At 46.2% G+C, this 12,578-nt stretch overlaps 1 protein-coding gene across 1 annotated transcript in view; it reads left to right on the forward strand.

Annotated features, from left to right (window-relative positions):
- Window positions 1–4,546: 4,546 nt before the first annotated feature.
- Window positions 4,547–12,578, forward strand: part of LOC146174667 (putative cytochrome P450 301a1, mitochondrial) — a 71,705-nt gene continuing 63,673 nt past the window's right edge. The window contains exon 1 of the mRNA XM_084585430.1: window positions 4,547–4,742. Within this exon, the coding sequence (XP_084441556.1) occupies window positions 4,547–4,742 (196 nt within the window). The remainder of the gene's footprint in view (window positions 4,743–12,578) is intronic.

Below are 12,578 nucleotides of genomic sequence, written 5' to 3' on the forward strand. Positions count from 1 at the left end.
TGTGTTTTCAGTAGAGGTTAAAGAACCCCAGACGGTCAAATTTTCCGAAGCCCTCCACTAGTGCGTTCCTCCTAGCCTGCATCACTTTGGGACGTTAGGCACCATAAACTACAAACGAAAAGTAGAGGGAATCTTAAGCTTCGCATTATTATTAGACCAAAGCGACTTTATGACCATGTTTTCAATACACGTTCTTAAAGCAAATTGACATTTACATCATTATACCTTTCAACATATTATTACTTAAAAGTGAACACACATCCCAGACACACGCTAGTAAGTAATGCACACCACAACTTGTTCACTACTTGACCCTCTAACACGATTGAAAGACCTTTCGTGTCGTATGCATAGCGTGCTCGATTGGCATTCAATTTCAAAATTCTATTTTCTTGATAATGTACACGATTGTGAACAAATACAATCATGCGGAAGTGACGCCATTTATTGAGCTTTGATCACCTTTGGAGCTAGACGATGTCGATCTGTGATTGTGACATGGCACTGATTAAGAATGAAAGAATGAATGTTTCCAAAGTGAATCCCGGCAGCCTCTTCAGCCAGTTGGACGAACAGGAGCTTAACTTCAGGGACTGAGCTGCGCAGCAGGGTCTCCCAGGTGTCTCTACTACCTATATTGTGCAACCCCTCGGGAGAGTACGGACCTTTCCATATTATATGGTCGGAGGTCTCTCTTGCCCCAAAGATAATAAAAATATCGTTCCTGGCATCGGCGAACGTACTTTGCCATAATCGGGTGCAGATACGTATAAGTTTGCAATCACCTCCGCGCGAGTGATTGCCTGCTGTTTAATTTGGGGTCAGGCGGGGGTACTAGTCTACGATCTAATTTATAATACTGCGTGATCAGGTATTTTGGCATGCGCTCTTCACTCCCTCGGTACAGTGGCACCAGCCCCCTGTCCTGTATGTTGTCGGAAGGGTGGGTAGATGACCTCATCCGTTAGACAATAAAGTTTATTCTATCGATCTAGAGTGAATCACCAGAACGCCCCAATATATTTGTCAATAATATTACTGCGCTCGTGCAGCTGTTCGCTGAGACAGCGACAGGCCTGTGCTACATCCTTCTTTTAGCATGAAAGCGGAAACTAGTAAACAACACCTATTTCGAGCTGAACATATGCTGTTTGGGGCTGTATACCCCATTTAAGCTTGAGTGACGTGTAATGCTGTGTCAGCTTCCAATGTCGATGTTGTGAGCAGCAGTGAACACAACCTCCATATAACTTTCTTTAATAACTTAATAGATGCTGTGGCAGGATTAAAGTATAAGGGTAGGCTCACTGTTTCCTTTACCTTTGCTTTGGTAGTCTGGAGGACAATTTCAATAGGCGAACAGACTCTTCAGATGCATTCTACTTCTGAAACAAATACTGAAACAATGTAGAACGCTTCGCTCAAGTGTTTTAATTGCCTAATAAAGCTAAGCACCGTTCAATGGCAGCGTGATTTTCCTACGCCGTTATTAAAGCAAGCTGGTATCACTCTTCACTTCAATAACTTATAGTGGGCGGAACAAAAAGCTTGGACTCAATTATTAGGCTAGACGTAGCTGGAAGTAGCGCTTGTCGACGTCTGTGTCGTTATTTGCCCAAGTTGTTTTAAGCACTTTCGTTACGTCATTTATGCACCGACTAGCCCGAATCGCCACCCGTCGAAATGCGGGGTGCTGGATATTGCATAGCAACAGGATATATGAACTGTGTTGAAGTTATTCTCTATAAACTGCCTTTGTCTTGCAGATATCTTATGCTTGTCAATATCTAAGTGTCCAAAAGCCCGCCTGCAAAAACGTTCTAACAATGTACGTCAAATGCGTCAAAGAATTGACATTCGTTGTTGACACTGCGACTTCTGAGCTGACGACCACCGTGGTAATAATTTCCACAGAATTGAAGTTTAAGACTGCAAACTTGTGCCATTCACTCTCAACATAGCCGAGACATTGCAGATAGATCTAGGATAGACAAGTACTTAATAAGTACGCCGCCTGCTTGTTTTCTGGTAAAAAAAAAGACTTGCCATGAGTTAAACTCGGTACACAAAGAAGCCCATAATGCAGTCAAAGAGGAAGTAGCGTGTCCTCTAGAACACTCGCTTGCATTTCCACAATATTCTCTCCAGACGATAATGTTGTTTTCACTACTCAATATAGGGTATGGCATGCTATTTTGCAATGATTTGAGGAGGCAGATTCCCTTCTCAAATCATATTTTATTTTCATGCAATTAGCAATAGCAAGCGACATCTAACGACAGCATCAGCTGTTTTCAGGTTTTTAGTTAGAAGATAATAAAACCTTTAAATACTGGTAACTGCTACAGCTTTGCGGCTCTTGAAGAAAATTCAGCTCCCGTTGCAGACCGCGGCCACTGACAATCACAATAAGATTGTTTTATTTTCCAACCTGAGGTTGGGGAACATCTAAACGAAAAAGCATTGGCGCACTCTGGCCATTCTGTATTTCTGGCAATGAAACCCCACCCCAGAGCCTGGACAGAATGCCGTAGCTTTACGCGAGAAGATATGCTGCCCTCATTTTGATCTCATATGTACTTATTTGTGTTTAGAGTCCAATTAACCACTTGGCCACATGCCCGTTAATTTTAGAGTTCTATAATGTGAGCCCTTCATGATTGTTTTGTCTTCGGTGGAACTTAAGATGTAAACAGCAGCTGTTTGACTGCTTCCCTGCTCCTTGTGTTTTTGCGAGCTGTATATCTATGGTGAAAAAGGCAATTGTGCTTATAATAACTCGCGTTGTGTAAGGTGACCGCTCTTTTCTCTAATCTCCCTGTGCCCCAAGATCGGGTATAGCATACAAATTATTCTGTTAATTTCCTCAAGTGGATTTTCATGCGATCATGTTTTAGGTTTGGAAGTTAAAAACCAGCTGTGAGACTTCAGGCACAGGTATTTAAATTATACTTGTCTTATTGTGGTGGTTATTACTGCGTTTTCTTGACAGGCTTGAACGTAATGGCACTATAGATTTTCGGAACTCTGCTGGTGTCAATGTTGACAATTTTCTTTCCCTACTCGAGTTTTACCTTAAGTCTACTGTTGTGTCATTACAGATATGCATGTGCCGTCAAGGGTCATTTGTATAGGGACATGTGTTGCCCCACTCCTATTATCACATTTTTATCATCTGTTGACAAAGCAATTTATGCATCCCTTAATAGTTCAGGTTTCAAAATATTTAGGTGTGTTGATAATTTCTTAGTCATTTTTGTAGTTTGCAATCAAAGTTCAAAGAAAAAAGCAGTGAGCTAGTTCATTAAAACTTGTAATTATACTAGATCATGCGACAAGCTCGGAGTTATCTGAACGTCATTTGTATTTGAAATATGCACTCAGATGTTAGCAGTGAATTAGTGCCGCTTCTAAAACTGATTACATCTTCCAGCACTAGGAGGCAAACAAATTGTATTCAAGAATCGGGCTCTTGGACATAATATTAACAAATAAAAGAAGGGTTGCCATGCGGCCGGGCACGTATCGTGGAAACAGTTGTTTTCCGATACAGCTGCGGCAGCACAGGCAGCGAGCAACCTCCGGGCGGATGAATAGGTCATGGTATTGTGGGCGAGTCCAATGCGTCTGTCGTACTACAGCTAACCCCATTATTTCACCGCACTGAAGCAATTCCACTCGTGTCAGAGGCGCTGCCTCCGCCGTGCGCAATAGCTATGCACACCTGCGGGGTCAGAACTATACCGGAACAAATTATTTAGCAGCCCACAGCGCAGGATATCTTGACATATACGTTTACTTAGGCATTCCTTCTCAATAGGAATGCAGTGCGCTAATGAACGAAGCAAGCTGATCCGTTGAACACGTTCTGTCTGCAAAAGCGTACAAATGAACTATGCCCTTAAGTAGAAAGATTTACGACCTCGGTGCTGCACGCATGCTTTTGTGTCAACACAATGAAAACGCTAACGTCAGAGATAGAAATGGAGAGCAGAAACCACAGCAGGAATTAGGAGTCACATAACCGCTGGCCTCTTAGAAGCCGTCGTACGCAAGCCTAATGCGTAGTATTAGCAAAGAAAACAAAACAACGCTTTCAAATTTTTAAAGGATTACCTGGTATCCCTCAATGTGTAGGCAGTCAAACCTCAACAGTCTCTTCACACTGCAATAGTCTGGCAGCCTATCCCTCTCATACAACGTCTATTTGAGGAAAATAACCGTTGGATATCGTCGGAAACCGGGAATCCCTGCATCGAGCAATGAACCGCACTTAAATGTGTTCGATAAATCCTGGCTGGGATCACGAACTTTGTTTGTTCCAGAGGAGCACAGGCTGTTCGAAAGGGAAAGGGAAAGAAGGAACAGCTGCTTCCCGAGAAATAAGCGTTCCTTGTCGTGTCGCCGGCGTCCGGCAGTCATCACGCAAACATTGCGCTTTGACGTCGGTCCCGACATTCAATTTGGCGGGTGAAGTGCACGTGCTCTAATACCTCGCGCGTGTGTCCGCAGTTGTGCAGGGGCTGAGTGCCCTAAGCGGCGCAGGATGTTGTCTAGCGCAGGGCGACCGGCGAATGCATTGGCATCCGAACTCGTCTTCTGGCGTTTCTCAAAAGTCTGCTTCAGCGTCAGCGCACATTGCAGAGGTGATCGCTTGGGATTCGCGAAATCATTCAGCGACGTTCCCAGAATTCCTGCTCTCCCAGTGGTTGGAAGCTCATGGATATATTTTCCTGTCTTCGGTAAGTATGCAGCTTTTTTTTTCTGCCCACAGATCTCCCACTTCTTTGTTTTGCGTTCTTAATATAATGTATGTTTTAGTGGCCGGTTGTGTTGCATACCTCGTAGTGTTCTAGCGGTAATGTTTGAAAACCTTATGACGGCCCTTAAGAAGCAGTTTAGACCGAATGGGTTAAAACAATGTCCTTCAATATGATTCAATAGATATGGAACATAGCTTCATTGATTTTGGGCATATCACACCTGTGTGTTCTTGCGCCAAGAACATGGGAAGCTGAGCTCAAGGACGGTGCCCTGATTTGTTTAATACAGTCTCAAGCCGAAAGTTTTCCAAGGACGTATTACTGCCACGTCCACATTCGCATCGTTAAGTTTTGCAATGTATGTAACCATAAGACACAAAAAAAAACATTTTTGATGCATAAAACGAACCCACGAAACGAACCCTGTGTGCTTAGGTTACTCTTACGTATTAACTGTCTACACCTCATTCCCTTAGTTACCATAAAATTTGGCATCTTAGGACCGGCCGCATTGTTCCATTTTCTTGCTCGTCTAGCCGCTCTAGCCGCTCAGCTGCGTCTTGTGACGGTGATTTACAAGTGGCAATGAACGATATGCAATTGTCTTCATGATTGTCTATATCAGGTCCAGTTGTCAGCGCACGTTAATGAACCACAGGAGGTATAAAGTTAGGAGAAGACCACTACTACGAGATCCCTCACAGGTTGTGGGCGATTTGTGTACATTACACCTTCGCATATTTTCACACGCCACTGTATATTTTCATTTCGTTTATTGGGTCAAATAATAACATCATATAATACATTGCTTTCACAGCCATATTCTTGCTTTTACGCATCCTGCCTTGCTACATATTTTAGTTGCGTCAAGGTATTTGCTGAAAAATGCATGTCGCATCACGTTCACAAAATCAAGGAGGTGAATTCTGACATTTTCTACTGCAACAATGAGGATGGACAGGCGAGGGTGAAGAACGATTTGAAGCGATGTTGAAATGGCTTTTTCAGAGCACTGACGACCTAGTATGTGGTAATCCTTCTGGGCTTGTAAAATATATGATTCTGGGACAGCGTTAACATTACAACTATAAACTGGGCCTCGCGTTCCGTTTATCCGCGTCTCAGTTTTATGTTACCAATTTAACTGATAAACACGTTTGCTAACAGTGACATTTCAGAATTCAAAGCAGATGAAAATGTTCTACACACACGGACCTCAATTTGTCGCTATGTAGCCAAGGCTACCAGGAGAAGGTCTCGTCACGGTGTTACCGCACCAAGTAGTTATGTCATATCTGGCTTAAGTTAAGGTTTCGGTACCAGTTCCGCCTTTACATGTATAATAAATACAGAGCCGCCAACGGCGCAGAAATATCTTTGTTCACACAAATGAAAGCCGAAATTGACGAATATCCAAGCCTAGGTAAGCTGTCGAAACAAGCGCATTGCGAAAACATACAGAAACCGGCCGGCAGACGCTTCCTATGTACGCTTCACTGATGAGATGGCTCACCCATCGACATTTATAGAGCTTATTGTACTGACATCATATATATATTGTACTGTGATAGTCAGCACTTCAGCCATCGACATGCACCAGTGCGTTGTGCGACGAAGACAAAGAAGAAGTACGCTGGTCTCGCCGTGCCACGACATGCTCCGTCGTGGTGTTATTCGGCCATCCCACAGTCCCTGGGCGTCTCCAGTTGTGTTGGTACCTAATAAAGATGGCTCCTTCAGGTTTTGTGTCGACTGCCGCCGGCTCAACAAGATCACGCGCAAGGACGTCTATCCTCTGCCACGCATCGATGGCGCACTGGACTGCTTGCAGGGCACCGAGTTTTTCTCCTCGTTGGATTTACGGTCTGGCTACTAGCAGGTGCCAATGGATGACGCCGACCGCTCTAAAACTGCCTTGATCACACCAGATGGATTATATGAATTCGACGTCATGCCCTTTGGGCTTTGCAACGCCCCGCCCACATTTGAACGTCTCATGGACAGAGTACTTCGTCGATTCAAGTGGCGAACCTGTCTTTGCTATCTCGATGATATCGTAGTCTTTTCTACCGATTTTCAATCCCACCTGCTCCGACTGAAGGACGTTCTCACTTGTCTCGCTACCGCCGGCCTCCAACTGAATCTGAAGAAGTGCCGCTTTGCTGCTAGCCGACTAACTATTCTAGGTCATGTCATTTCTAAGGATGGCATTCTTCCCGATCCCACCCAACTTCGTGCAGTTGCCGAATTCCCACGCCCAAAATCACTGAAGCAGCTACGAAGTTTCATCGGCCTGTGCTCCTTTCGCCGCTTCATCTTAAATTTCGCCTCTATTATTGCTCCTCTCATCCAGCTCCTCTCCGGCAGCTCCGACCTCTCCGCATGGACATCTGCTTGGATTGACGCCTTCAACACTTTACGCCGTCTTTTGGTTTCGCCTCCCATCCTCCGCCACTCGACCCGAATGTGCCAACTGAGATTCACACTGACGCTAGCGGTATTGGGATAGGCGCCGTTCTCACCCAACGCAAACCTGGTATCCAAGACTATGTGGTGGCGTACGCACGCCGCACCTTCACCAAGGCAGAGTCCAATTATTCTGTTACGGAAAGGGAATGCTTGGCCATTATTTGGGCCATCGGCAAATTCCGTCCGTATGTCTATGGCCGACCATTTTATGTGGTCACTGATCATCACGCTCTGTGCTGGCTGGCGTCCCTCAAGGACCTGTCCGGCCGCCTTGCTCGCTGGGCTCTTCGCCTCCAAGAGTATGACATTCGTGTCATATATCGCTCAGGCCGCAAGCATACTGACGCGGACGCTCTTTCGCGCTCACCGCTGCCTCCCTCTTCGTTGTCTGATGAGATCTGCGCCTACGATTTGTCTTCGCTTGCCACTATCGACATGGCCACGGAACAGCGGCGCGACCCGTGGATATCTACGCTTCTGGACTTTCTTTCAAGTCACTCTACAGGTCGTTTGTCTAGGAAGCTTGCCCGCCAAGCTCACCATTTTTCAATTCGTGACGGGCTGCTCAATCGCCGCAATTATCTTCACGACGGAAGGAAGTGGCTTTTAGTCATCCCCCGTCATCTCCGCGCCGAAATTTGTGCTGCTTTCCATACTGATCCCCAAAGCGCCCACGGCGGAGTGTTGAAAACCTACACGCGCTTGCTTCTACGCTTCTTCTGGCGTGGAATGTACCGCTTTGTCCGCCATTTTGTCCGCTCTTGCCAGTCTTGCCAACGCCGAAAAACTCCTCTCAAGTCTCCTGCTTCGTTGCAGCCGTTGCCCTTTCCTGCCCGTCCGTTTGATCGTGTCGGCATAGATCTATACGGTCCCCTTCCTACAACTTCAGCTGGCAACCGCTGGATTATCGTGGCAGTGGATCATCTGACCCGCTACACTGAGACATCATCATTGCCCTCTGCTTCCGCACGCGACGTGGCTGCCTTTATTTTGAAAAACCTGGTTCTTCGCCATGGTGCCCCTCGCGAGCTGCTCAGTGACCGCGGACGCGTTTTCTTATCAGACGCTCTTGAGGCTCTCCTGAAAGAATGCCGCATCATACACCGCACCGCTACCTCGTATCACCCTCAGACGAATGGACTGACAGAACGTTTCAACCGCACTCTCAGTGACATGCTGGCTATGTACGTGAACACTGACCATTCCAATTGGGACCAAGTTCTACCGTTTGTTACTTACGCATATAACACCGCGACACAGACCACTACTGGATTCTCTCCATTCTTTCTCCTTTACGGGCGCGAGCCACCCTGTACTATGGACACACTTTTTCCCTACCGCCCTGACGTTTCCGAATCTTCCCCGCTATCCGATGCCGTCACGTACGCAGAAGAATGCCGTCAGCTCGCCCGCTCTCTCACAACAGAAAATCAGTGGCAACAAAAATACCTCCGTGATACCGGCGAAGCTTCGTCATATCTCCCGAAATCTCTGGTGTGGCTCTGGGTGCCCTCCACAGCCCCTGGCCTTTCAAAGAAGTTTCTTGCTCGCTATCACGGGCCATATAGGGTCCTCCAGCAAACATCTGCAGTCAACTACGTAGTTGAGCCCGTCACGCCCTCTGCGGACTTCCGTCGCCGTGGTCGTGAAACAGTTCACGTGAACCGATTGAAGCCATTCTATGACCCCGCTGTGCTTTCCGCGCCATAAGTCGCCAGGACGGCTCCTTTTTTGTACCCGGGTGGAAAATGTACTGTGATAGTCAGCACTTCAGCCATCGACATGCACCAGTGCGTTGTGCGACGAAGGCAAAGAAGAAGTACGCTGGGCTCGCCGTTTCAAGGTCCTCTCCTCACAGCTCTCCATCTGAGAGTCAATAAACGCCCTATTACAATATATATATATATATATATATATATATATATATATATATATATATATATATATATATATATATATATATATATTACAAAGCTAAAGTTTTGTGGCCTTGTTTTGGGATGTAATCGTGATGGAATAATTCCGTGAATACCTCCGTAACGGTAGAATATTGCACAACATAATGCGCAAAATATCTGCAGGGGGGGTCTATATATCTAGTGCGTAGTGAACATATGCTCTTGTTCTCTGTAGCTCAGCTGCATGGCCACAAAAAAAATAAAAAATGACCGTGAGTATGACGGCTTCCTGAAATGTGCATCTTCTTCATTTTAGAAAATTTTCAAAAACGTTTTTTCACTTAACTTATTATTTCCAAAGGCTTGTTTTTTTTTTTTATTTCTGCGTGTTGCGCAGACCCTTTTCTCTGTTTATTTTAGAAAGTAGTTCTCTTTTTTAGGCGGACAATGCTTTCTACGATTTTAAACTGATTGTTTTTAGTGAAATAACGTGACGGTCCTGCGTCCTCAAATGCCACTTATAATTGGTCGGCGCCTACAGTAGATTTACAAGTTTTTAAAGCGTATAAAGTCAGAGACACAGCTTCATTTTTCAGTGGAAATGGTGTCATAGCACTAAGCCACACAAACATCAACGGAATGGTGTCTTCAAAATGTAGTTATTATGCTATCGCTGGGGTTGTCAGGATCTTACCAGTGAGCTTTTGTAACCAACATGTAGCCTGCCTGTCTGAAAAGTCGATGCCATGGGTTCGATTCCCAGCACCAGGCAATGCGCAGTTTTATCTTATAATTTTTTCGCAGTCATCGAACTTATATTTCCGACGGACGCCACCCACTGCCGGCTTTGGGATGAAAAGAGCTCCCAAACGCTATCTCGTTAAAAAAGTCTTTTCAAACGGACAGCTGTCAGGCCGGAAAGTGTTTGAAACACCTGTCACTGATGCGTGCATTCCTCTTTACAAAAACCTCTTTACATACCACTGATGCATGTATTCTCTTTGCCCCATATTCGCGCACATGGGACGGTTCAAACCCTTGATAACACAGCCATTGTGGCTCGTTGTTTAAGGCGGTTGACAGCTGATCCCAGGGCACGGGTTCACTCGCGACCGTGACGACCGTGTATCGAATGGGGCTGATGAAACGCACCAGTGCACTTTGCCATGTCAATGCACTTTAATCAACCGAAGGTGCTCGAATTTTCTCGGATCTCTCAAATGTGGCGTCCCTCAGAGCGGACATCGCTTTGGGTCAATAAACTCTATAAATCAGTAACATGTAGGGAGGTTGCAACGCACTTGTAAGACCAGAAAATTGCTGTTTCCCCTTAACCTCCACTTGAGCACTTTCCGTTAAACGGAAAGTGCAGGCATCTCTTTTAAACATTTAAATTGTGGAGCCAGAAATTTGCATACGCTAAAATTCAGGGTGTTTTTCTTTTTAATAGTTGTTGGCATGACAGACCTGTCTAGCAGATCGCAAGAGGGGAATCTATGAGGCAGATAATGAACGTCCTAAAACGGACAAAGCTCGCTAAGTATGAGCTAAAATTCTGCTGCATGACTCACCTTTCAGGCGCAGCCCGCATGTACCAGCCGCTTTTAGTGGCCGGGTTCCAGAGAGAGCAAAATAGGTTAGAAAAGAAGATCGGCAGTGGCGCTAGGTGAGCTCCCGCGCTAGGCCAGTCAATAAATCATCGTCCACCCTGTCACCTTGTTGTGCCGTCTTCTTGCTTTTTGCCACGTAACATTTTGGTGGAGGTGCGGGGTGGTCGTCTCCATCTTGGTTTTGGAGCATCGACCGAGAGCCCTGAGATAATGCCGCGCATATTCGACCCAGCCATTCGTACCCAGTTCCGACCAGCCGGAACTACCGCCTCCCAGTCCCCAGCCCGGATCTGATGACAAGGCGCGCACACAAACTGACCAGAAACCAGACCAAAGCAAAGACCCGAAGCACCCGATGAACCGAAATACACGAACACGAAAGTCTCGTTCCATCCAGCCGTTCGACGCGATTTCGAGCCATCGGTTTCATGAATGCTTTGGTGGCGGATGGTTGCAGAGCTCGAGGAGAAGCGGATCGCCCAAGCATCAGAGTCATCATCGTCATCGTAGTGGCAAGCAACGCATTTTCTTCTATATTTTCCTTAACATTCTCACCGTCACGTCACCACCTCCTTCAACGAACCCATCGGAGCGATCGCTCGGCGGCCTCGGGAAGTGTTGCGAAGAATATCGGCTGTGTCGTGAGAGGAACCATCGCGCTAGGCCAGTCATTAAATCATCGTTCACCCTGTCGTAATGCTGTGCCGTCGTCGTGCTTGTCGCCACGTAACAATATGAAGAGATTTGTTTTTCCCTGCTCTCCTAGACACCTCAGCTCCATTCACCTGTACGCTTTACACCATACTTCTGCTAATCACGCCAAGCAGCTGAGAGTAAAATCATTTTATCCGACGTTATCTCTGGACAACTATACCTAAAGTTGGTGCCTTATCGTAGAATATTTAAAAATCACTAGCAGACCATGCGCACGGGAGAGCGCTTTCGCAGTTTGGAGTCATAAAGCAGAGAAACAGTGACCTTGACTCTGTACTCGGGCATGCGGCACACCTACTCATCTAGCCACAGTGCCTAAATTCTCTCCCATCTACTGCCATTCAGACGATGCAAATGTTTACATGCAACACAATCCTCAGACCCGCACACATTAGCACACGACAAGAAGCATGTTTACAACACACAGGTACCGCACGCGAATGGCTATGGTGGAGGCGGTGCGGTCGTCTGCGCTGTTTTTGGCAACAGCGCGTCTTTCGTTCAGTTGCCAATATGTTTCAGAAATCCTTTTTGAATGCGACACTGTGAAAGTTGTATACCTTGAAATACACTATCAGACTATCACTGAGCAAATTCATCGCATTGAGCAACAGGTGCAAAGGTGGATTGCGTGACTCCCCTTTTACTTAAGATACCACTAACTAGCCGTTCCACCCCCGCCCCCTCCCGCCGTTAATTAATCCGAGATTGAGGCCAGGGGAAAGTTGAGACCGACTGCAGCATTGGTCGTCACTCGGCGGCTCTTGCAGTCGAACCGTGCACCTATCGCATGCAAGGCGGATCCTTAAATCCTCGCATCTGAAGCCTCTTCGAGACGATGAACCTCCAGTGCCATAGCGTAACATACGACCGTCATACCCCATACCATACCATACCATACCATACCATACCATACCATACCATACCACACCATACCATACCATACCATACCATACCATATCATATCATATCATATCATACCATACCATACCATACCATACCATACCATACCATACCATACCATACCATACCATACCATACCATACCATACCATACCATGCCATGCCATGCCATGCCATGCCATGCCACGCCATACCATGCCATGCCATACCATGCCATACCAT

This window comes from Amblyomma maculatum, chromosome 11, assembly GCF_055883805.1.
Source record: "Amblyomma maculatum isolate TAMU_Amacu chromosome 11, ASM5588380v1, whole genome shotgun sequence".
In the NCBI taxonomy this organism is placed as follows: Eukaryota; Metazoa; Arthropoda; class Arachnida; order Ixodida; family Ixodidae; genus Amblyomma; species Amblyomma maculatum.